Source organism: Hemitrygon akajei, unplaced genomic scaffold (assembly GCF_048418815.1).
Source record: "Hemitrygon akajei unplaced genomic scaffold, sHemAka1.3 Scf000148, whole genome shotgun sequence".
In the NCBI taxonomy this organism is placed as follows: domain Eukaryota; kingdom Metazoa; phylum Chordata; class Chondrichthyes; order Myliobatiformes; family Dasyatidae; genus Hemitrygon; species Hemitrygon akajei.
Window position 1 is genome coordinate 1,129,602 of NW_027332034.1, and position 25,675 is coordinate 1,155,276.

Here is a 25,675-nt window from a genome sequence, read left to right on the forward strand (position 1 = left end):
GAATAAAGTCAAGATTATTGATTTGGAGAGTCGAAGCCACAGACTGAATTTGCGAATAACAGACTCAGTGAGGACGTTGAGAGCCGGGATCTTACTCAGTTTTTTTTCTCAATTCTCAATGGAGGTCTTTGGCTCGGAGGTTTTTTCTTCTCTTCCTGCGCTCGACCGCGCACATCGGGCGCTGGAACCAAAACGATCAAAAGGGTTAAAACCGCGTCATGTAATTCTTCGATGTCACAATCTGAATACTAAGGAGCAATTCATTCGGATTGCTCGTCAGAAAGCAGTTACTGAGCATCAGAATCTTAAGTTTCGGGGAGTCTCAAGATGGCGCTCATGGAGTAAACTACTTCTAGGCTTTGCTCCAAACCTTTTACGTCTTTTTAACCTACAAACACCCCTTAAAGGATCTTCTTATACTTATTCTAAAGGGGTCTAAACATGCAGAATTTTTCTTTTTAACTATTTGAATTATTCTCAACTTGCTGAAATGTCTAGAGCAAAAGAATCGAAACAGACGAAAGAACCGATAACTTTAGAAACAATTGTGAAGCTTATAGAAGGATCTTAAGTTTCATTTTGTTGAAGATTTTTGACCTGAGGTTATGCAAGAAAGATTGCATTTTAAAATGGTGATGTCAGGATTATATCAGAGGAATCTTTGTCCAGCTTTGTTACATCCTTTTCACCTAAGGGTTGCTCTGCCCGATAAATCATTCAAATGGTTTAAATCCGTGGATGAAGCAAAACAATTTCTCGAAGATCTAAGCTTGAATGCGGATGTCTAATGTTTTGATGATCAACATTTAAGCTTGGATGTCTATGAAATTTACCATTCCTTTATGTCTGTGTGTATCTGGTTTATTAGTTAACAACCAGCTTATAGATTTGGACACTTTGGAACTTTGCCCTTGGGTTGATTACAGTCGTACTGTGTTTTGACGTTCGGATGCTTATGATGTTTCCATGTTTATGTTTCTTTCTTTTTCCTTCATTGTTTTACTTTTATTTTTAATTGTTTGCTTTTGAAAATCATTAAGACTTTGATTTGCTGATTATTTCCTTTTTCTAGAAATATTATTAAGATTGTATTTTGTGTCATTTTTTAAGACCTTTTCTTTTAAAATGGTCTGCCATTGGCTGTTTTTTCTCTAACATCTGCTTGACATTCCTCTCATAATATTTTGACTATGGGTGCTTGTTTTTTTATTTTTTTTAAATTTGATGATTTGCCCTCAAGGGAGACGGGGTTACGGAGGTTCTTAGATAGTTGTTTGGCTGTCTATTGGCCAGGTTTTCGGTCTTTGTGTGTGTGTGTGGGGGGGGGGGGGTGTTAAGGCTATTTTTAGTCTAGTATTTTTCTTTTGGGCTGAATTGAAACTACAAACATGTCTGTATTGTCGTAACTTCCGTTTCCTCTTTAGACTATTTTTCCCTCTTCCTAATTCGTGAGTTTCCTATGCAATATGGTTAACCCTTTACATATTACATTGTTTATTTAAGGAAAATGGATATTATTAATTGATTTTGTCATTATTAATTTTGTTTCATGTAATACGAACGGTTTGAATCATCTAATTAAATGGAAGAAGATTTTTAGAGTTTTTCATAGACTGAATGCTCAGATTATTTTTGCGCAGGAGACTCATGTGAGTAAGGAGGATAATCAGCTCTTCTTTAGGTTTTGGTAAGGCCAGCAGTTTCACTCTAACTCATCGACTAAGGTGAAAGGTGTTTCTTTTTTTATAGACTCCTAGATTTCATTTGTTCACTATGATACAATTTCAGACCAATTTGATAGACTTCTATAAACACCGGTTAACTTTATGACAATAAATTAGTTTTGGTTAATATTTATGCACTAAATACTGACTATCCTGAATTCTTTAAGCACTTTTTTGCATTTCTTCCCAATTTAAATGAATATATGGTAATAATGGGTGGAGATTTTAATTGTTGTCTGAAACGTATGATGGATAAGTCTGTGCCTAATCAGGTACTTACAAACAAATCTGCTATTTTTATTAATTCCTTCTTAGTTGACTCTGGAATTTTAAAAATTAGGAGGTTTTTACATCCTAATGAAAAAGAGTTCTCTTTTTTCTCATGTATATCATAATTACTCTAGAATCCTTTACATCTTTATTGATTTTCGATTAGTTTCATTTGTCACTGCCTATGAATATGATACAATTGCCATTTCCGATCATGCACCTTTGAAATTATCAGTTAAGTTAACTGATGTAACCTTTAGTACTAAACAATGGCGGTTCAACTCTATTTTACTTCAGAGCTTAAATTTTATTAATTTCATTAAAGGTCAGCTGACAGATGTATGTGTTGGGGAGCACTTCGGGTCCAGTGATCACAATAGCATTAGCTTCAATATAATTATGGAGAAGGACAGGACTGGACCTAGAGTTGAGATTTTTAATTGGAGAAAGGGTAACTTTGAGGAGATGCGCAGGGATTTAGAGAGAGTGGATTGGGTCAAGTTGTTTTATGGGAAGGATGTAATTGAGAAATGGAGGTCATTTAAGGGTGAAATTATGAGGGTACAGAATCTTTTTGTTCCTGTTCGGTTGAAAGGAAAGGTTAAAGGTTTGAAAGCGCCATGGTTTTCAAGGGATATTAGAAACTTGGTTCGAATAAAGAGGGATGTCAACAATAGATATAGGCAGCATGGAGTAAAGGAATTGCTCGAGGAATATAAAGAATGTAAAATGAAACTTAAGAAAGAGATTAGAAAAGCTAACAGAAGTTACGAGTTTGGTTTGGCAAATAAGGTGGAAGTAAATCCGAAAGGCTTCTACAGTTATATTAAAAGCAAGAGGGTAGTGAGGGATAAAATTGATCCCTTAGAGAATCAGGGTGGTCAGCTATGTGTGGAGCCGAGGGAGATGGGAGAGATTTTGAACGATTTCTTCTCTTCGGTATTCACTAAGGAGAAGGATATTGAATGGTGTAAGGTGTGGGAAACAAGTAAGGAAGTTATGGAACCTATGACAATTAAAGAGGTGGCAGTACTGGCGCTTTTAAGAAATTTAAAAGTGGATAAATCTCCGGGTCCTGACCGGATATTCCCCAGGACCTTGAGGGAAGTTTGTGTAGAGATAGCAGGAGCTCTGACGGAGATCTTTCAGATGTCATTAGAAACTGGGATTGTGCCGGAGGATTGGCGTATTGCTCATGTGGTTCCATTGTTTAAAAAGGGTTCTAGAAGTAAGCCTGGCAATTATAGACCTGTCAGTTTGACATCAGTGGTGGGTAAATTAATGGAAAGTATTCTTAGAGATAGTATTTATAATTATCTGGCTGGACAGGATCTGATTAGGAGTAGCCAGCATGGATTTGTGCGTGGAAGGTCATGTTTGACAAACCTTATTGAATTTTTTGAAGTAGTTACGAGGAATGTTGACGAGGGTAAGGCAGTGGATGTAGTCTATATGGACTTCAGCAAGGCCTTTGACAAAGGTCCACATGGAAGGTTAGTTAAGAAGGTTCAGTCGTTAGGTATTAATGCTGGAGTAATAAAATGGATTCAACAGTGGCTAGATGGGAGATGCCAGAGAGTAGTGGTGGATAATTGTTTATCGGGATGGAGGCCGGTGACTAGCGGGGTGCCTCAGGGATCTGTTTTGGGCCCAATGTTGTTTGTAATATACATAAATGATCTGGATGATGGGGTGGTAAATTGGATTAGTAAGTATGCTGATGATACTAAGGTAGGAGGTGTTGTGGATAATGAGGTGGGTTTTCAAAGCTTGCAGGGAGATTTATGCCGGTTAGAAGAATGGGCTGAACGTTGGCAGATGGAGTTTAATGCTGAGAAGTGTGAGGTTCTACATTTTGGCAGGAATAATCCAAATAGAACATACAGGGTAAATGGTAGGGCATTGAGGAATGCAGTGGAACAGAGAGATCTAGGAATAACAGTGCATAGTTCCCTGAAGGTGGAGTCTCGTGTAGATAGGGTGGTGAAGAAGGCTTTTGGAACACTGGCCTTTATAAATCAGAGCATTGAGTACAGAAGTTGGGATGTAATGTTAAAATTGTACAAGGCATTGGTAAGGCCAAATTTGGAATATTGTGTACAGTTCTGGTCACCGAATAATAGGAAAGATATCAATAAATTAGAGAGAGTGCAGAGACGATTTACTAGGATGTTACCTGGGTTTCAGCACTTAAGTTACAGAGAAAGGTTGAACAAGTTAGGTCTCTATTCATTGGAGCGTCGAAGGTTGAGGGGGGATTTGATCGAGGTATTTAAAATGTTGAGAGGGATAGATAGAGTTGACGTGAATAGGCTGTTTCCATTGAGAGTAGGGGAGATTCAAACAAGAGGACATGATTTGAGAGTTAGGGGGCAAAAGTTTAAGGGAAACACGAGGGGGTATTTCTTTACTCAGAGAGTGATAGCTGTGCGGAATGAGCTTCCTGTAGAAGTAGTAGAGGCCAGTTCAGTTGTGTCATTTAAGGTAAAATTGGATAGGTATATGGACAGGAAAGGAGTGGAGGGTTATGGGCTGAGTGCGGGTAGGTGGGACTAGGTGAGATTAAGAGTTCGGCACGGACTAGGAGGGCCGGAATGGCCTGTTTCCGTGCTGTGATTGTTATATGGTTATTATATGGACAGATTACCTTTTTCTTTTCAACTACCTCAACGGGAGACATTTTCAGTGGGATATCACGCAATGCCTTTAAAACATATATCCGAGGGTAAATTATTTCACACTCTGCTGGATTGAAAAAAAAAACAAATTAATAATGAAATACGTACATTGGTTGATAAGATTAAAGAAATTGATAGAAAATATTCTATTACTCCCAATTTGGAGCTTTATAAAGAGAGAGTTGAACTTCAGATGCAACATAATTTGTTATTAACATCCCCGATTGAAAATCAGTTACTTAAAACTAAGAGTCATTTTATATATTTGGTGATAAATTGGGTAAATTATTGGCTAACCAATTAAAAACTGCTTTGGCGAAACTTCAGATAAATAGGGTTCTTAAACAGGAATGCACTTTGACGGTTGACCATGATGAAATTAACAATTTTTTTTCAAGAATTTTATACCAATTTATACCAATCAGAATTTCCTGATGATTCTACCATAATGCATGATTTTTTAAGGAAATTAAATATTCTGAAATTATCAGTTGATGAACATTTAGTATTAGACACACCCATTACTGAAGAGGAAATAAAGAATGCAATTTATTCAATGAATTCTGCTAAAGCACCTGGTCTGGATGAGTATACAGCTGAATTTTTAAAATCTTTTTCCTATTTACTTTCTCGCTGGTTAGGTAAAACTTTTATAGATGCTTTATTTGTACGTAAGTTACCAGAAACAATTTATGAAGCATCTATTTATTTAATTCCTAAAAATGGTGAAGATCTCACTGAATGTGCATCAGACAGATCTATATCTTTGTGAATGTTGAATCTAAAATCCTTTCTCAAATATTAGCAATTAGATTGGTGAAGATATTGCCACAAATTGTCTCCGAGCATCAGATAGGATTTATTAAAAATCATTATACACATTTTAATGTTTGGAGGTTAATGAAAATTGTATACACAACTTTATCTAAGACTCCAGAACGTGTTTTCTCCCTCGATGCCGAGAAGGCGTTTGATACATTTGAATGGGAATACTTGTTTAAAATTCTTGAGAAATTTAATTTTAGTCCAAAATTTATATCTTGGATCCAATTGATATAACATATACCTTTGGCGTCTGTTTCACTAATGATCGGAGATCCCCTTTCTTTAGGCTTTTCCAAGGTACTAGACAAGGCTGTCCTTTGAAACCCTTACTATCAGATATTAGCCTGGAGACCTTGGCAATTGCTATTCGTGATTCACCCAGTATATTTGGTGTTACTCATAGGAATGGGACGCGTAAAGTATCACTATATGCAGATGACCTTTCACTATATATTTCTAATCCAGAGAAATCCATTCCTGCAGTAATAACACAAATTGCTCAGTTTAGTAGTTTTTCTGCTTATAAACTGAATCTTAATAAAAGTCTGCTTTCTCCATTAAATATGCAAGTCTCAATTTATAGACAGTCACCATTTAGATTGCTCGCTGATTATTTTATTTATTTGGGTGTTAAAATTACTAAGAAGCACAACGATTTATTTAAAGTTAATGTTTACCCTTAATTGATCATGCTAAACAATTGTTTACTAAATGGTCCCCATTGTCCTTATCCTTGATTGGTTCCATTAATACTATTAAGAGGATTATTTTACCTAAATATCAGTACCTATTTCAGGCGGTATCAATTTTTATCTCTAACTTTTTTATATATTATTGATTCTAAAATTTCTGCATATATATGGCAGAATAGAAATCCCAGGTTATATTAGAAATATTTACAGAAATCAAAAAAGGAAGGCGGCTTGGTTTTGCCGGACCCTAGATTTTATTATTGGGAATTAATATTCGATATTTAATGTTTTGGACACAAGAGTTGGATGAACCTTGAGTGGGAGTCTCGACAGGGGTTTTCATTGGCTTCTATTTTAGGGGCTGTGCTTCCCTTTGCACTTACTAAATTTATTAAGCAAATGGTAATTCCAATAATTAAACATACAATAGGAATATGGTTTCAATGTTGGCAATTTTTTGGACCAAATAAACATATACTGTCAATTTCTATGACATCTATTTTTTTCTTTCAACCATTTAGAATTGATCAAGCTTTTCTTTTATGGAAAACAAAGGGAATATCATGTTTTCGTGATTTATTTATGGATGATCTTTTATGGCTTTTGAACAGTTTTCTAATAAATATAATTTGCCTGGATCACACTTTTTCAGATATTTACAGATTAGAAACCTTTGAATGTTATTTTACCTTCCGTTCCGATATCACATCAAATTGAAGTTACGGGAAAAAATAAGTTTAAATCCATATCAGAAGAGTTTAATATCATTTATTTATGATTTAATTATGAAAATACGCTTAGATACTTCTGATAAAATTAAGAATGAGTGGGAAAGAGAACTTGGGATACCTTTACCTATACAGAAATGGGAAAAAATTCTTGAACTAGAAAATACCTCTTCAGTGTGTGTCAGACATGCCTTCATGCAATTTAAGGTGGTTCATCGGGCTCATATGTCCAAGGATAAGTTAGCACATTTTTACTGCCATATAAATCCTGTCTGTGATGTAATTCCGAGGTAGCTTCCTTCACACATATGTTCTGGTCTTGTCCTCTTCTAAAAAAAATATTGGAAGGGTGTTTTGAGATATTATCTCAGTAGTTCTGTGTATTGATTTACAACCACATCCTATTACCGCAATTTTTGGAGGACCGGTGATAGACTCTAGTCATTTATCCTCGTCAGCTTGTCGTCTAATTGCATTTGTTACATTAATAACCATCAGATCTACTTTACTTAAATGGAAAGATTCCAATCTCCCTACTACATTTGAATGGTTTTCCCAAACCATAGCATGTCTAAACTCGGAAAAAATTAGGAGTGGTACTGTGGTTCCTTCGGTTGAATCTGAAGAGACTTTGAGGCCATTTATTCAATTTTTTCATATGATGTAAGTTGACCCTTTCCGAATCTTGTGTAATAAGTTTTTGTTCATGTTCAGAGGAGCGGAGTTAACGCCAAATAATTTCAGCCGTTGTAATATGACAGCCCATTTTTGTCTGTTTTTTTCTAGTTTAGTGTTTTTTTTTCTATTTTACGATTTTTTTTTCTCCTTATATGATATCTCTTTCATGGTTAGTTGCTATGAGATTGGGAGGTTAAACTATATTTGTCATTTGGAATCTGTGCTTTTACATGTTAACCGACATTAATGTAATCCCGATCTCTTTGTATCATTATATTATTGCTATGCTTATTAAATTTGAAACTTAATAAAAAGATTGAAAAAGAAAAGGAAACTGGCTGCTACCAGCTGGGCCAATCACAGTTCTTGCCGTCTGCGTCGCTGCGATGCGTAGTTGCATTTTTAGGAATGTGCGCGTTAGGCTACGGCATACGGTACAGCCTAGGGTGCAGCGTCGGGTACGCGGCTACGTAGAGCCCACGGCGTAGACTGGACGGAGAAGAATAATTCAGGCTTCAATGTGTCGGAAGGGATTCACTTGGTCATCTCAACTACAGAGACACCAGCGACTTCACACTGGGTAGAGCAGTTTAATATACGGGGTGATAGCCACCACCCCCCACCTCCAGCCCGACCAAACTTAAGAAATCTCATTTGGGTGAATGCTGTGTGATGTGTCCCATGTTACAGATCAGTACCCTGAAATTACAAACGATACACAATATGCAATTAAACGATTGAGCTCTATGATTCTTACTTTGCCTATAGGGTTAGTAAAGAAAATGAAAAAAAAAAGAAAAAGGGCCGCTCTCTCCATTCACGTCTTCTCATCTCTCGCCAGCAAAAAACCGTGAAAATCTCTCTTCCAGACTCACAAGAAAGAATATTTCTGTCATTGGATAGCCCCACACTCGAAAACCCTATTTCCTCTAGTCGTAACCTAAACATTGCTGCTACAGAGAAACCATTACCTCAGCAGCGAAACATTACAGAGAGGCCGTTACTTCAGCAGTGAAACCTTACAGTGCGTTACACTTACCACATACTACCGGGTTCACACAGGGGAGAAAGTTTCAATAAGCTGCATGCTGAATATTTATCCATCAGTGTTGCTGAATGCAATTTCGAGAGTGACTGTCGGTGCTGAACTCTGCAATTATTGGTGCTGCTCACCACACCCGGGTCACTAGGCATGAGAAGGGTTTCTTCTGCTGCATATTCACCTTTAATGGGACTAGATCTGTGACAAATAAATCAGTTCTATATTGAACACTGTCTCCGGTACTTAGTGAATTTATAACACACCTAGTGTACAGCAGAGAATCAACTCAGGCCGGCTGGACCCTGCCAGTGATTCTGTTCCACAGCAGATCTTTCAAATCCTCCGCTGTTGTTCACCTCTCACTGTCCCTGTGAATGAGTTCCAAATAGTCACCACTCTGTGGGTGAAGAGGTTTCCCTTGAATTCTCTGCAGACCGAAGAAGTCGAGCTGACTGCAGTTCTGTCTGAGATGTTCTTCGCCCCTCAAATCTCTATGCATCACAAAGAGGAAGTAGTATTATAAAGCTCAGGTGACAAAATCGTGGCTGATAAGAGAAACCAAAGAAAACATAAAAACCAAAGAGAGGGCATTGAGCAAAAATCACTAGTATGTTGGAGGATTGGGAAGATTTTAAAAACCAACAGAATGCAACTAAAATAGTTAAGAAGGAAAAGATGGAACACTTAAGTGAGCCAGCCGGTAATATTAAAGAGGATACCAAATGTTTCTTCAGGTAATTATAATGTAAAAGAAAGGCGGAAGCGGATATCGAACACTGAAAAGTGATGATGGAGAGGTAGTAATGGGCTGGGGGTGTAAGGTGATGGCAGATGAACTGAATAAGTATTGTACATGACTCTTATCTCTCGAAGACCCCGGCAGGAATACGGAAGTACTAGTTGTCAGTTGGTCAGAATGTGTGAAGTTACGTTACTCGGGAGAAGGTTCTTGGGAAACAGAGATGGTCTGAAGGTAAACAGGTTCCCTGTACCAGATGGTGTACACCCCAGAGATCTGAAAGAGGTGGCTGAAGAGATGTGGAGGCATTAGCAATGATTTTTCGAGAATCGTTAAGGAAATAAAATCCTGTGAAGTTTTTTTTCCTTCACTGCTCCCCCTCTCGCAGTTTCACCCATCACCGACCACTTCTTCTACCCTTTTCACCCCCACACTTCTTCCTCTGACGTCTCATCTTTTTCCCCCCAGTCCTGATGAAGGGTCTCGGCCCGAAACGTCGACTGTTTACTATTTCCCATATATGCTGCCTGGCCTCCTAGGTTCCTCCAGCATTTTATGTCTGTGTTGCTTGGATTCCCAGCATCCACAGAACTTTGCAGTTGATACAGATAAGAGACAGATAGTTTAGAGCAAAGCTGCAGTCTGCAAAATGACTTCGTTACTTTTGGAGAACGGACAACGAAGTCGTGGATGAAATGTACGGAAATGTACAGTGTATGTAAATGTACGGTCATGTACAATTGGTGGAAGGAATAAGGGCGTAGAGAAAAATAAATAAATGGGAGAAAATTCAAAAATCAGAGGTATTTGGGAGTCCTTGAGCAGGAGTCCCTAAAGGTTTGCTTGCAGATTGTGTTGATGAAGGATGACAACTGTAATGTTAGCATATAAGAACAAGGATGTGGCACTGTGGCTTTAAAACGCATTGGTCAGATCGCTCTTGGTGTATTGTGAACAGTTTACAACCTGCGAAAACAGATGTGCTCGTATTGGAGAGGGTCCGGAGAAGGTTCATGAGCAATGAAAGGGCTAACGTATGAGGAGCGTTAGCCGGATTTGACCCTGTACTCGCTGGTCTGGAAGAAAGAGAGGGGATCTCATTGAAACCTATTAAATATTGAAAAGCCTCGACAGAGTGGCTATGAAGAAGATGCAACCTATACTGTGTGAGTCTGGGACCAGAGGCCACAGCCTCAATATATAGGGCATCCACTGACAAGAGATGAGGAGGGATTTCTTTAGTCAGGGAGTGGTAAATCTTTAGAATTTATTGCCACGGACGGAGCAGACACCAAGTCACTGAGTGTATTTTTAATGGATGTTCAAAGACCCTGGGGAGAATGCAGGAGAATGGGGTTGAGAGAGATAATCAAGTGGACACGAAAGAATGGCGGAGCAGATTCGATTGGCTGAGCAGTCTCTGCGTGAAATCTCATGCTTCATGGTCTGAAGAAGTGGCGAGTGAGGTTGCATTAGGGTTAGGGTATGGTCAGTGTATCCGCGCCTGGATTATTGTATTCAGTTTTGGTCGTTCTGCTACAGGAGAGAGGACGTTAAGCTGGAATGAGTGCATTGGAGATTTCCAGGAATGGTGCCGGTACTCGAGGAACTGAGTTCTGGAGAGAGGTTGGGCAGGTTGGGATTTCACACCTTGAAGTGTAGGAGATTGAGGCTGACCTTGTGCAGGTGTTCCAAACTATGAGTGTACAGAAATGGGGAATGTGTGCAGTCCTTTTCCCCACCTTTGTGGAATTAGCAACCAGAGGGAACCGGTTTAAGGTGAGAGGGGATTGATTTAATCGGGATCCCAGGGGAAAATTATTAACCCACTCTCCCTTCCGGTTCTTTGTTTAACTAACACGATGAGTGAACTCTCAGGTTGGAGGAGCAACACCTCATATTACATCCGGGTAGTTTACAACCTGATGGCATGAACTTTTCTTTTCATCAACCCACACGCCCGTCTCCTCCATTCTGTCTCCCCACTTCTTTCTTCTCCACTGCGGATCGTCTCCCTCTAGTTCCTCTTTTACTTCCGTTTTCCCATTGTCAACTCTCCTTTCCTATCAGATTCCTTCTTTTCAGCCCTTTGCATTTTCCACCTACCACCTCAAAACCTCTCACTTCATCTCCCACCTCCCCCACCTACTCACCTTCACTCTTATCTGGCTTCACCTATCATCTACCAGCTTGGACACTTTCCACTCCCCGCAACATCTTATTCCGGCTTCTCCCTACTTCCAGTCCTGATGAAGGGTCTCGGCAGGAAATCTCTGTTTTGCTTTATCCCCTCTATAGAAGCTACCTGACCTCCTGACTTCCTCCAACATTTTGTGTCTGTTACTCTGCATCTCCAACATCTGCAGAATCTCATCGGGACAGAGTGCAGAATGCAGAGACGACATCAGGTCTCACTAATGTCGAGGAGGCCAACCTGGAAAACTGGAAACAGTAGATGACCCCAACAGGCACGATGTTGAAAAGTTGTCTCATATGGAAAGACTATTTGGGACCCTGACTAGTGGTGAGGAGAGTGGTTTGGTGCAGGTCTAGCACTTCATCCACTTGTAGAGTTAGTTTCCAGCACCTACACCCCTCCTTATCGCTGTAAACCTCTCCCTTTTGTGGACAACACTGCCACTTGGTGGTGATTTACCACAATAACAGGACCTCCTGACTTGTGGACTCCATTGTCACCAGGTGCCGCTCTGCCGCAATAACGCTGAGAGACAGAAATGTGACGCTGCAGCCTGCTAAAATGTTTACTCAAGGTTCAGGGTTGTTTAATTCCATTTCCAGCAGACAAGTGTAAAGGAGGTCGAAATAATTATTACTCCGGCTCCAATGAAACACACCACAATAGTAACAACATATATCCACAGCTTATATACCGTGCACGGTTTGATTGTATGTTCATTAAGTGAATAAAACCGGGGTGGGTGAGGAAGGGGTATCTATGGTCCACACTGTCAGGGTGTTGATTTTACCAGGAGACAAAGACTGCAGGGACGAGAGGTTTTCTGTTGACTAATACACTGTGTGTGGACCCCGCTGGCAATTCTGGTGTTGTGACCCGAATCGAGACAAACACCACGCTACAACACACACAAAATACTGGTGGAACACAGCAGGCCAGACAGCATCTATAGGGAGAAGCGCTGTCGACGTGTCGGGCCGAGACTCTTCGTTAGGACGAAGCGTCCGAAACGTCGACAGCGCTTCTTGTTGTTTGAATTTCCAGCATCTGCAGATTTCCTCGTGCAAACACCACGCTGCCCACTCCACCAACAACACGGCAGAGCCAGACACAAACAGGGGACTTTACATCCCACAACACTGGATTCAGTGATGAAACCCGTGATTAATGTTGTCCCTCTGAAATCATAAGAAACGTCCTTTAAGGTGTTTTGAAATACGAGCGCTCCGCCACATGTGACATCAAACAGCTCCGCCCCCACGCGCCCGACGTCACACATGGGCTCCCCACACCGGGATCTGCCCTCATGTGCTCGGTACCTTCCGTCACCCAGGCGCTGGAGAGTTCGAGCTTTATCGGTTTAACGGCTGGGCTAACCACCCTCTCCTCCACCGTTGTAAAGCAGAACATCAGGAGCTGCCCTTTTGCCATTGGTGCACACGAATGTCAATCACTGGTTACACCCAATAGCGGAGGCGGACCAGCTGAGTGGGCGTTACCCCGCTGTGTCTGACTCTTGCTGCTGCGCCGGGCTCAGGTCAGAGCGGAACAAATCCCAAAGTAAATGTCACGCTTTTTGAATATGGTGTAAAATCCCGCTCCCCATACTAACACGGGTTATACAGACCAAAGAATAAACTACCAGAGGAACTCCGGTCGGGCAGCATCTGCTGAGGGAGATGGACCGTCAACATTTCGGGCCGACACCCTCCCTCTGGACTGAGAGTGGACGGGAAATAGTCAGAGAAAAGAGGTGAGGGGTGGGGATGGGGCAAGAGCTGGGGAGTGAGAGATGGATCCAGGTGAGGGGGGAGGTGGGAAGGTGGAAATAGTGATAGGGGTGGGAGGTGAGTGGTTGGGGCAACACGGGGCTGCAGAAGATGGAAATTAATTCCATAGAGGATTAACAAAGAGGTTAGAGAATATTTGTTATAGAGAGTGCAATGAAGATTCGCCAGACGAATCCCTTGAGCGGTGGGGTCATCATAGAAGAGAGATCAAATGTAATAACCCTTTCATTTGGAGAATCGAGGACTGAGAGGTGAACACATTGAAATGCACAACATCATTACTGGTTGAACCAGGGATCCCAGTCTCTGAAAAAGGGGGGTGGACTGTCCGGGACTGAGATGAGGAAATGTATCCACTCTGAGGCTGGTGAATGTCTGTAAATCCCCACGGCAGAGGGCGGTAAAGACTCGCTGATCCTCCTAAAGAAAAACAGAGGCCGCCCGATGTGTGGAGACTGAAGGGATAGAGGAAATGAGGATCGGGCAGAAACATGTGGCTGAGATGGGAAAGCAGCCGCCTTGTAGATGGTTAGAGGGGCTGAATGGCCACATCCCGCTGTTTCTCACTTGATGTTTCAGTGTTCCTGTCCAGTGAAGCCGGAGGAATGTGAATAGGAATGTGCTGCGTCTGAAGGCTGAGTCCGGCGGCGCCGTGGAGGTCCATAGTGGGGATATTCCCTTCTGCCGATTGCGTAGTATGACGAGTCTATCGGGACCCTGAGGACTTGTGGAAACTGTCTGGTGGTTTCTTTTGAACTTATAGTTAACATCTTTGGACTATTTTTACTGTGCCCATGGTCTGTTTTTTTTTATCAATTTGGTGTTGGCTGCACTGTTGTAACTATGTGTTAACTATAACTATATGTAACTATGTGGTTTTGTGTAGGTCTTGTAGCTTTAGTTTTTGGTTTGTTGGGTGGTAGAGTTGTCCCTTGACTTGGTGTGTCTGGGTATTCTTGTTTTGTCTGCTGGATTTGGATCTCTTTCCGGGGATGCGCTGAGATGGTAGCATGATATTAATACGGAGCAGCCCCTCCGGACTCTGGATTTGAGGATTACCAAACATTATGTAGATTTTCTGGTGTAGTCTGTTTTGTCGTGTGCTTTTTGTGATATCATTCTGGAGAACATTGTCTCATTTTTTAACTGCATTGCATTTGTGGTTTCTAAATGACAATAAACTGAAACTGAAGAAATTAGTGTTGATAAACATAGACTGATTTAAATGAAACCCGCACATTTCCCATTTGGGTCTGAATTGTGTGTTGGACCGGGATGGGAATCAATCCCATGAGTCTGTGACCTGGGGGTGGAGGGAAAGGGACAGGGATGATATGGAGGAAGAAACTAAACATGTATCTGGTGTAAATATAGATTAATGAGGGAAATGCGGTGGATGGGTTGGGCAGAGTGTGAGGGGCAAGGAGCAGAGTCACAGGTTCAGGTGGGAGACCCTCCACCCGTCACCTGTTCACCATTTCCACAGATCTGCAGCATCTGCGGGTCACTGCTCTACGTGTACGTGTAGCTTCATCTTTCCCCGTTCAGACAATACAGTGAGATCCGGATCTGTCACGTCCTCTCATTGTGGGTGAACTATATGTTTTTTTTCCTGCAATATTTTCAGCATGTGTCATTCCACTGTTTTTACCTGCTGAAGTGCTGCCAATGTTTCTGGGTGTCTGACACATTTATGTGAAAATTTAGCCTTTTCTATTTCTCTGAGCTTCTCATAAATGTGTACAGTTCAGTTAAGCTTCACTCCACTACTTCCAAAGCAACAACCCAGTCAGTCAAATAGTCGACAAAATTAAAAAAGTTTATTACATCTTTTTTTTTCATTTGTCTGCTTCCTCAGCTTCAAAATACCTTTTTATTCTTCTTCCCTCTGTTTGTCTGCCTCTCTAGCATCAAGCCCCCTCTGTCTCTCTTTCTCTTCAGCCTCTAATTTAAGTACATCAATCTTCAATTGTTCCAGTCATAACTGGATCTCCTGTTTACTCACAGGAAACCTCTTTAACACCTCCTTTTCAAACATCTTCATAGATATATGGCGCTCAACTATTTCCCCCTATTTCTGGCTTTCTCATAGCCCCCCCTATGGCGGCTGCAATTACCAGCTGCACCATCAACCGGGCATATTAAAGTGTACTGTAGCCGACCATCCTCCTGATACTCTGGGAAACGACTGAGCGGTTGCATTACACCAGCCGAAGTAGATGGGGCTGGATAATTGGATTGTGCTACAGCTAGAGGGGTGCTCTCTGGAGCTACTTCATTTACCTCGTATCTGTTTAAGGAGTGGAATGTTTTCTCTCCCCTGCAATGTGCTATGGACTGGCCAGTATCGAATATAAACCCACAGTCAGGAGCTGAGTGATGTCTCTTGGTTTGAGGAGTATTTTGTTCTGTTGTAACCCAGTTCTGTTCAGTTTAGCTGATACAAGTTTGGACTCTGGAACAGTTCTGTTGAGTTTGTAAACATTTGGGGTAATAAAACGCCTTTTTTTTCACCTTTACCTGCTCTCCTAGTTTTATGCTTCCCCTGGTCCTTCACACCCCCTTACCTCCTTAAGGTTCAGCCCATTAGCAATAGTCAGCAATTCATTCTTTTTGGGTTTTCCTAATGCCTCAGGGGTTGGCGCTTCCAGAAATATATCAATCTCCACTGCTGCTGATTTCCACACACAAGACAGATAGACAGACATTCTTTATTGATCCTGAGGGAAATTGGGTTTCATTACAGTTGCACCACCAAGACTAGTGTAGAAATATAGCAATATAAAACCATAAATAATTAAATAATAATAGCTAAATTATGCCAATTGGAAAAAGACCAGGACCAGCCTATTGGCTCAGGGGGTCTAACACTCCGAGGGAGGAGTTGTAAAGTTTGATGGCCACAGGCAGGAATGGCTTCCTATGATGCTCGGTGTTGCACCACAGCCAGGAAGGTGTTCCACAAATAAATCAAAAGCGATTACCCCAATCGTCGATAATTAATCGATCAATACGTCCCCAAATATGTTCATATCCTAGACGCAGGCCCCAATTTTGTTATGAACCGTAATGCTTTAGAAACAAACCAGCAGCAATTGACTATACCTGGACTCTGGTTTTGATGTTAAAACCACTATCTTTATTAGTGACTACTTATAATATTGTAACTTAAACAAGATAAACAAAAGTTAAGTGTTATGTGTATAAATGTGTGTAAATATAACTCCCTCCCAAACTGTTGAGTTCAGGGGAAACAAGGCTTAGAGTCTTGAAATGGTAAAGTAGGAAAGTTCAGTTCATCCACGGAATAGGTGATGAGAGAGAGATACTTGTAATCCAGGGTAAATGTTGACAGAAGGCAATTATGTCAAATTCCACAGGTTCCATGGTGGTAAAACGAGAGAACAGTCACTGTAGATTTTATCTGCTGTTCCAAATCAACATAGGAATTATCACCAAAAGTGACTTGTCACAAGGGGTATTGTCTTCAAGTGAACAACCAGGCAAGGGTTAATACATAAGTGGTCTTCAGAGGATACCACAAATCAGATACACTCCTATGGATCAAAAGAGGTGACAACCACATATTCGATGTATGCTGAATCGATAATTAAACCACCCTTTTGGGCATAGGAAAGTTCTAAACAGTGATCCTTGGCCCTGATTTCAATCCTTCCATTTTTCCTCCATCTCCATCTGACTCTGAGTGTCTGTGTCCTCTGTTAAAACTAAACAAGCTGCGAGTGATGTAAACAAGCTGCAAGCCAAATTGATTCGACTCCTTGATCTCTCTCTCTCTCTTAAAATGACAGTCCACAGCAAACAAAACCTAGAGATTCATAACAGCCACTCCCTATTACGAACTGACTGGTGTGCCAGTAGTTGGGATGACTAAGTGAATCCTATCCCACATTCTGAGCAGGTGAATGGCGTCTCCCAGTGTGAACTCGCTGATGTCTCTGTAGGGTGGATGACTGAGTGAATCCCTTCCCACAGACTGAGCAGGTGAACGGCTTCTCCCCAGTGTGAACTCGCTGATGACTTTGTAGGGTGGATGAGCGAGTGAATCTCTTCCCACAGACTGAGCAGGTGAACGGCTTCTCCCCAGTGTGAACTCGCTGATGTCTCTGTAGAGTGGATGACTGAGTGAATCCCTTCCCACAGACTGAGCAGGTGAACGGCTTCTCCCCAGTGTGAACTCGCTGATGACTCGGTAGGTGGGATGACTGAGTGAATCCCTTCCCACAGACTGAGCAGGTGAACGGCCTCTCCCCAGTGTGAACTCGCTTGTGAGTCAGCAGGTTGGATAACTGAGTGAATCCTATCCCACATTCTGAGCAGGTGAACGGCTTCTCCCCAGTGTGAACTCGCTGATGACTCTGTAGGGTGGATAACCAAGTGAATCTCTTCCCACAGACAGAGCAGGTGAATGGCTTCTCCCCAGTGTGAACTCTCTGATGTACCTTCAGTTTAAATGAGCAAATGAATCTCTTCCCACAGTCTGAGCAGGTGAATGGCCTCTCTCCAGTGTGAACTCGCTGGTGAGCCAGCAGGTTGGATGACTGAGTGAATCCCTTCCCACATTCTGAGCAGGTGAATGGCTTCTCCCCAGTGTGAACTTGCTGATGACTCTGTAGGTTGGAAGACCGAGTGAATCTCTTCCCACATTCTGAGCAGGTGAATGGCTTCTCCCCAGTGTGAACTCGCTGATGTACCAGCAGGGCGGATGACTCACTGAATCTCTTCCCACAGACAGAGCAGGTGAATGGCTTCTCCCCAGTGTGAACTCGCTGATGTACCAGTAGTTTGGATGACAGTGTGAATCTCCTCCCACAGAATGAGCAGGTGAACGGCTTCTCCCCAGTGTGAACTCGCTGATGTACCAGTAGTTTGGATGACAGTGTGAATCTCCTCCCACAGAATGAGCAGGTGAACGGCTTCACCCCAGTGTGAACTTGCTGATGTACCAGTAGGGCAGATGACTCAGTGAATCTCTTCCCACAGTCTGAGCAGATGAATGGCTTCTCCCCAGAATGAACCCGTTGGTGATTCTGTAGGTTGGATGACTGAGTGAATCCTTTCCCACATTCTGAGCAGGTATACGGCTTCTCCCCAGTGTGAACTCTCTGATGATTCAGTAGTGAGGATGACTGAGTGAAACCCTTCCCACAGACTGAGCAGGTGAATGGCTTCTCCCCAGGGTGAACTTGCTGATGTCTCTGTAGGTGGGATGACAATTTGAATCCCTTCCCACATTCTGAGCAGATGAATGGCCTCTCCTCAGTGTGAACTTGCTGATGTCTCTGTAGGTGGGATGACAGTGTGAATCCCTTTCCACATTCAGAGCAGATGAACGGCTTCTCCCCAGTGTGAATTCGCTGGTGACTCTTTAGGTTGGATAACTGAGTGAATCTCTTCCCACACACAGAGCAGTTGAACGGTCTCTCCCCAGAGTGAACTCGTAAGTGTCTATGTAGGGGGGATGACAGTGCGAATCCCTTACCACATTCTGAGCAGGTGAACGGCTTCTGCCCAGTGTGAACTCGCTGATGACTCTTTAGGCTGGATGACTGAGTGAATCTCTTTCCACAGACCGAGCAGGTGAATGGTCTCTCTCCAGTGTGAACTCGCCAATGTCTCTGTAGTAGGGATGACAGTGTGAATCCCTTCCCACATTCTGAGCAGTTGAATGGCCGCCCCCTGGTGTGAGCTCGCTGGTGTGGCATTAGGTCAGATGATCCCCTCCCTGAAATTCAACAGATGACCACCCTCTGCCCAGAGTGATCTGAGTGCTGTGCCCACAGGTGGGAAGACCCACTGAATCCTTTCTCACACACAGAACAAGTGAATGGCCTTGCCCAGTGTGAACTTGCTGATGTACCTTCAATTGAGATAACTGAGTGAATCCATTCCCACTGTCTGAGCAGGTGAACAGCCTTTCTCCTGTGTAAAATGACAGGCGTGCCAGTTGGTCAAATGACTGAGTGAATCCATTCCAACTGTCTGAGCAGGAAGGATGGTCGATTGAATCCCTTGCTCCACTTCTTAAATGTCTAGACAGAGTCTGCAAAATTGGTGGGCCGTGTTTGAGATTCCAGAAGCCAAGTTCCTTTTCATTTTTAACCTGTAAAGATTTAAAAAATCCATCAATGGGTGTAGGAAAACATCTCAGATGAGATTACTTGAGTTGCCAAGGTTTGATCTGGTATCACACTGTTACGAGGAAATTAAATGCAGCATCTCCAAGTTTGCAGATGACATAAAGCTGGGCAGTGGTGTTAGCTGTGAGGAGGATGCTAAGAGGATGCAGGGTGACTTGGATATGTTAGGTGAGTGGGAAAATTCATGGCAGATGCAATTTAATGTGGATATAGGTGAGGTTATCCACTTTTGTGGCAAAAACAGGAAAACAGATTATTATCTGAATGGTGGCCAATTAAGAAATGGGGAGGTGCAACAAGACCTGTGTGCCATTGTACTCCAGCCATTGAAAGTGGGCATGCAGGTACAGCAGGCAGTGAAAAAGGTGAATGCTATGTTGGCATTCATAGCAAGAGGATTCGAGTACAGGAGCAGGGAGTTTTTACTGCAGTTGTACAAGGCCTTGGTGAGACCACACCTGGAGTATTGTGTAAAGTTTTGGTCCCGTAATCTGAGGAAAGACATTCTTGCCATAGAGGGAGTACAAAGAAGGTTCACCAGATTGATTCCTGGGATGGCTTTCATATGAAGAAAGACTGAATTGACTAGGCTTATACTCGCTGGAATTTAGAAGATTGAGGGGGGATCTTATTGAAACATAAAATTCTAAAGGGATTGGACAGGCTAGATGCAGGAAGATTGTTCCCAATGTTGGGGAAGTCCAGAATGAGGGGGTCACAGTTTAAGTATAAAGGGGAACCCTTTTAGGACCGAGATGAGGAAAAACTTCTTCACAGAGAGAGTGGTGAATCTGTGGAATTCTCTGCCACAGGAAACAGTTGAGGCCAGTTCATTGGCTATATTTAAGAGGGAGTTAGATATGGCCCTTGTGGCTAAAAGGTGTCAGGGGGTATGGAGAGAAAGCAAGTACTGGGTTCTGAGTTGGTTGATCAGCCATGTTCAGACTGAATGGTGGCACAGTCTTGAAGGGCTGAAAGGCCTACCCCTGCACCTATTTTCTATGTTTCTATGTTTCTACAGTGAGGTTAAACACAAGCTGGACAGAGAAATCATCTTCTGACTGGGCAGAGTGCTGGGATCTGGAATGACCATCAATTCCCTGATGCTCTTCGTGTCTGTATAAGAATGGGGCATTTCTGCCATCTCCAATTTGTACCTTGGCTCAGTTTAACTCTCTCCATTGGTATTATTCCCTGTTCCTGCTGAGAAGTATGGGGGCCTGGCCACACAGTAACTGAAACAGTCTCACAGAAATAGTCTTTCTTGATGCACAGCTGGGAATTCTTTTATGTATCACAGATTTAAAGACTTAAAGTATCACAGATTTAACGCTATGTAGAAAATTCCTGCTGAGATGTATGGTTGGTCCACACAGCTGTTAAAATAACTTAGAGTGATTTTTTGCAGAATTCCCAGAAGGGGAATACCGAGGATTATTCTGAGACAGGGAGGGAAAAATCCAATAAATCCCTAGAGTTAATGGCTCCACAAAGGCAATTGGCCACCCGAATGCTGCCCAATCCACGAGCAGGAGGAGAGATAGCCCTCAGTGATCCCTGTGTATGCTCCCTGGAAGCCTCCGGAAATGATAATGATCATGAATCAGGCCCCAGATGGAAAAGAAAAACCAGCAGAGTTTGCTCAGTGTGTCCACAGTACTACACAAATGTTTAATGCGACTCCGCAAGATTTATTCAGTCTCTGCTGCATGATTCTCTCAGCTGCTGAGGGGCGGAAATGGAAGGCAGAATTGAGATACCAAACCTGTCAGGATTTACAGGCAGGAAACCATAATGGGAATGAACAGACAGACCAGATTATTCAAGCCTTGGAAAGGGCTCTCCAGCAACCTGTAAACATCACTAAAGTACCTGAATGCAAACCTAAGCCTGGGGAATCAGGACCAGACTATTGGGAGTGATTTGTGGCCTACTATGGCACTTTCACGGGAGACCAAACCTTTAATGATGGGTATCCATCCCCCTAGTTTATGCCCTACTGTTCCAATGGTTACCAACTAAGTTAGCCAACAAGATTAAAACAAATAGTATGGATTGGCCTGACAATGGCCGAAATCGAATGCGATGAGCTTTGACATATTACTGGGACCTGACTTTCAAACCTCAATCAACCCCGAAGGGAACTAATATTAAAAGGTGAATACGTTCAGCGGGAAGAAGGACGTGAGTGGATTTTATCTTGGGATCAGAAATGGGATCAAAAACCTACCAAGGGACAGGTGGGGACAACAACCCATTTAGAAATTGACAAGCAAGGATGCTTCCTACCATGAGTACCATCCCTCAGGAAGAGCCCAGTGTAATATTGCAAGTTGCTGGAAATCCAGTTCCGTTTATGATTGATATGGGGGCAACCACAACATTCTCGATCAGGAAATAGTATCGGAAAAGGGATTCCAGCTATCAGATGCTACAATCACTCTGTCTGGGTTTGAAGGCACGGTATGTACGTATTCACGTACCCAGCCACTGCAGGTGGAATTCCAGGGGAACCAGTGTGAGGTTTCATTTACAGTCACCAGCAGTCGGGGGTGTAGTCTTGCAGAGAGAGACTTGCTCTGTCCACTGAAAATTGAGATTCTATGCACGGGCAAAGGTATCACCCCGGGGCTAGCGAACAACTAACAGCTTCACCAGTTTCCGATCCCTCCAGTGTTGGGCACTTAATCTGGGCTCCACTGTGTTCGAACCCCCTTTCCCAGCGGCCAAATCTCATGTGACTCTGTGCTGTGACAGGTGTATGGAGGGATATGGGCTGAGTGCAAGTCAATAGGACGAGGCAGAAAAATGATTTGGCACAGCCAAGAAGGGCCAAAAGGCCTGTTTCTGTGCTGTAATGTTCTATGGTTCAATGAACCTACAGGGTGCTCAACTGAGGAAAGCCCATATCTCGAGGGACAGAACTTCCCAGTCACGGTGGTTGGAGATGTTACAGAAAGAGAGTACAGTGCATTACTGGCCGAAATTTCGGATTTCCTTTGGTGACAGACAGGGCTTGTGATGAAAGTAAACAAAGGGGTACGTAATAAACTAGCTATCAAGTAACAATTCCACTGTGTACACCACCCACGGGCCACTGGCAGAGTGGAGAGAGCCAATGGCACTCTGAAGAGTAAACTGGCCAAACTAACAGCAGAGACTGGACTCTCTTGGTTGATGGTCCTACCAATACCCAGTTCCACATGAGGGTTACCCCACAGGGGAAAACAGGGTTGTCACCAGCTGAAATCATTTATGGATAGCCCATGAAGACACCCTGGGGACTAAGACCTTGTGTACCATTGTTCCCAGAAAGTCTACAAGCAAAATTGGATATACATACCTGAGGGGAAGACACTGGGAAATATATATGCCAACAAACCAAAATTTTCTAAGCATTACATTCACAGGTATGACAGGCTTACAAGGAAGAGAACCACTCCACAGAGAGGAGTGACTATCCCACCATAGAACCTGGGACTTTTTTTCCTGATGAAGAACTGGGATTAAGGGAATCTTGGACCTCGGTGGAGAGGACCATATCAGGTGTTACCAACCACTCCCACGGCTGTGAAACTGAAGGAGCAATCTCAGTGGATACATCGATTAGGCGACAAACATGTTACTAAAGGAACTGAGTAGAAGGTCTCTCTCGGACTAATGGAAAATGTATCGGTTGTTAGGGCTTTAAAAAGAGGCCCAGTTTCAGGAGCGGACAGCGTTGGTACGGGCAGCGGAGTGTGTGGGAGCAGAGTGCTGGGCTTTGGCTCAGCGGGCTTCGGCACAAGAGGACTTCGGTGAGAGGAAATCAGTGAGCCTGAGTACGTGCTTGCTGAGGTAAAAAGGTAAGGTCAGTAGGTTCTTTTTTCATTTAGTCTGACTAATCTGGGATCAGGTAATGGGGGAGACGGTTAGAGCAGTGGTGTGCTCCGTATGCAGTATGTGGGAGGTCAGGGTCAACACAGTTGTCCCTGATGACCACACCTACAAAAGGAGCATCCAGCTGCAGCTCCTATCACGCCGAGTTAGGGAATTGGAGCAGGAGCTGGATGAACTATGGATCATTCGGGAGGCAGAGGCAGAGATAGATAAGAGTTATCGGGAGGTAGTCACACCAAAAAATCAGGAGGTAGCCAAATGGGTGACAGTCAAGAGAGGCAGGGGGAATAGACAGAGAGAGCAGAGCACCCCTGTGGCCGTTCCCATCAACAATAAGTATACCGTTTTGGATACTGTTGGTGAGGATGACCTAGCAGGAACGAGTTGCAGTGGTCCTGTCTCTGGCACTGAGGTTGGACCCTCGACTAGGAAGGGGAGGAGGGAAGAGAAGAGAGCGGTAGTGATAGGGGATTCTATAGTCGGGGGGCGGATAGGAGATTTTGTGGGGAAGATCGGGAGTCTCGGATGGTATGTTGCTTCCCTGGTGCCGGGGTCCGAGACATCTCAGATCGGGTGCAGGTTATTCTCCAGAGGGAGGGCAAGAATCCAGATGTTGTGGTCCATGTAGGGACCAATGACATGGGTAGGATGAGTGAGGGGGTCCTGCGTAGGGAGTTCAGGGAGTTAGGTGCGAAGCTGAAGAGCAGGACCTCCAGGGTAACAATCTCAGGATTGCTACCTGTGCCACGTGCAAGAGAGGCAAGGAACAGAAAAATTATACAGATTAATACGTGGCTGAGAGGATGGTGCAGTAGGGAGGGCTTCAGGTTTTTAGATAATAGGGCTTTGTTCCAGGGAAGGTGGGATCTGTTCTGAAGGGACAGTTTACACCTGAACTGGAGCGGTACTAACATTCTTGCAGTGAAGTTTGCTAGTGCTTCTTGGGGGGGGGGGGGTTTAAACTAAATTTGCAGGGGGCGGGGATCAAGAATGAGAGAGAGGATAGTGAGATGAAGAATAAAGGACAGGTGGGGACAACACGGTTCCGGAATAGTAAGTGTGTAGTAGAGAACGGTCAGGCGGAACAAGTGATAAGGAGGACACATGTACAGAGGGATGGTCTGACGGAACATGGAGTTAGGAATGACAACAAAATTCTAGGGGTGTATAGCCCGATGGGAGTTTGGGGAGCTGGGTTAAGCACTATAGGCAGAGATTCAAACAGGGAGAGGAGAAATGGGCTAAAAATTCTATATCTGAATGCATGGTGTCAGAAATAAGGCGGATGAGCTTGAAGCTCAGGTGCGAATGGGTAACTATGATGTTGTTGGGATAACAGAGACATGGCTGCAGGGGGATCAGACCTGGAAAATGAATGTACAAGGGTATATGTGCTATCATAGGGACAGAAATGTGGGCAGAGTGGGTGAGGTGGCCCTGTTGGTGAGGAATGAGGTTCAGTCCTTTGCAAGGGGGGACATAGGATCAGGAGAAGTGGAGTCTGTGTGGATAGAATTAAGGAACAGTAAGGGCAAAAGGACCCTAATGGGTGTTGTCTACAGGCCACCAAACAGTAGCATGGATATTGGGTGCAAGTGGAATAGGGAGTTAACACTGGCATGTGGCAAAGGTAATGTCACAGTAGCTATGGGGGATTTCAACATGCAGGTGAACTGGGAGAATCAGGTTGGTGCTGGACCCCAGGATAGGGAGTTTATAGAGTGCCTACAGGATGCATTCTTGGAACAGCTTGTACGAGAGCCAACCAGGGACAAGGCTATTCTAGATTTAGTGCTATGTAATGAACAGGATTTGATAAGCGATCTTGCAGTAAAGGAGCCATTAGGAGGTAGTGATCATAATATGATAAGTTTTTATCTGCAATTTGAGAAGAATAAGGGCAGCTCGGAGGTGTCAGTTTTGCAGTTGAACAAAGGAGACTATGGAGCCATGAGGGAGGAGCTGGCCAAAGTTGACTGGATGGATATCCTAGCAGAAAAGACTGTGGAACAGCAATGGCAGGTATTCTTGGGAATAATGCACAAGGTGCAAAATCAGTTCATCTCCCGGAGAAGGAAGGATTCAAAGGGGGGAAAGGGGCCACAGTGGTTGACAAAGGAAGTCAGAGATTGCATAGCATTAAAAAAAAGGAAGCATGACAGAGCTAAGGTGAGTGAGAGGACAGAAGATTGGGAAATTTTTAAGGAACAACAGAACTTAACTAAAAAGGCAATATGGGGAGAAAAAATGAGGTATGAACACAAGCTAGCCA

The 25,675-nt window shown here is 43.1% G+C and overlaps 1 protein-coding gene across 5 annotated transcripts in view; it reads right to left on the reverse strand.

The window, feature by feature from the left end:
• The window catches only part of LOC140723932 (uncharacterized), a 522,919-nt gene that overhangs the window by 483,584 nt on the left and 13,660 nt on the right, over positions 1–25,675 (reverse strand). For 2 of the 5 annotated variants that reach the window (XM_073038479.1, XM_073038478.1), the window contains exon 4: positions 16,480–19,487. The exons of the other annotated variants lie outside the window; for them this stretch is intronic. In XM_073038479.1, the coding sequence (XP_072894580.1) occupies positions 17,266–19,089 (1,824 nt within the window). In that variant the 5' untranslated portion in view covers positions 19,090–19,487 and the 3' untranslated portion in view covers positions 16,480–17,265. Of the gene's footprint in view, positions 1–16,479; positions 19,488–25,675 lie in introns of those variants that run through there. 5 annotated transcript variants of the gene reach the window in all.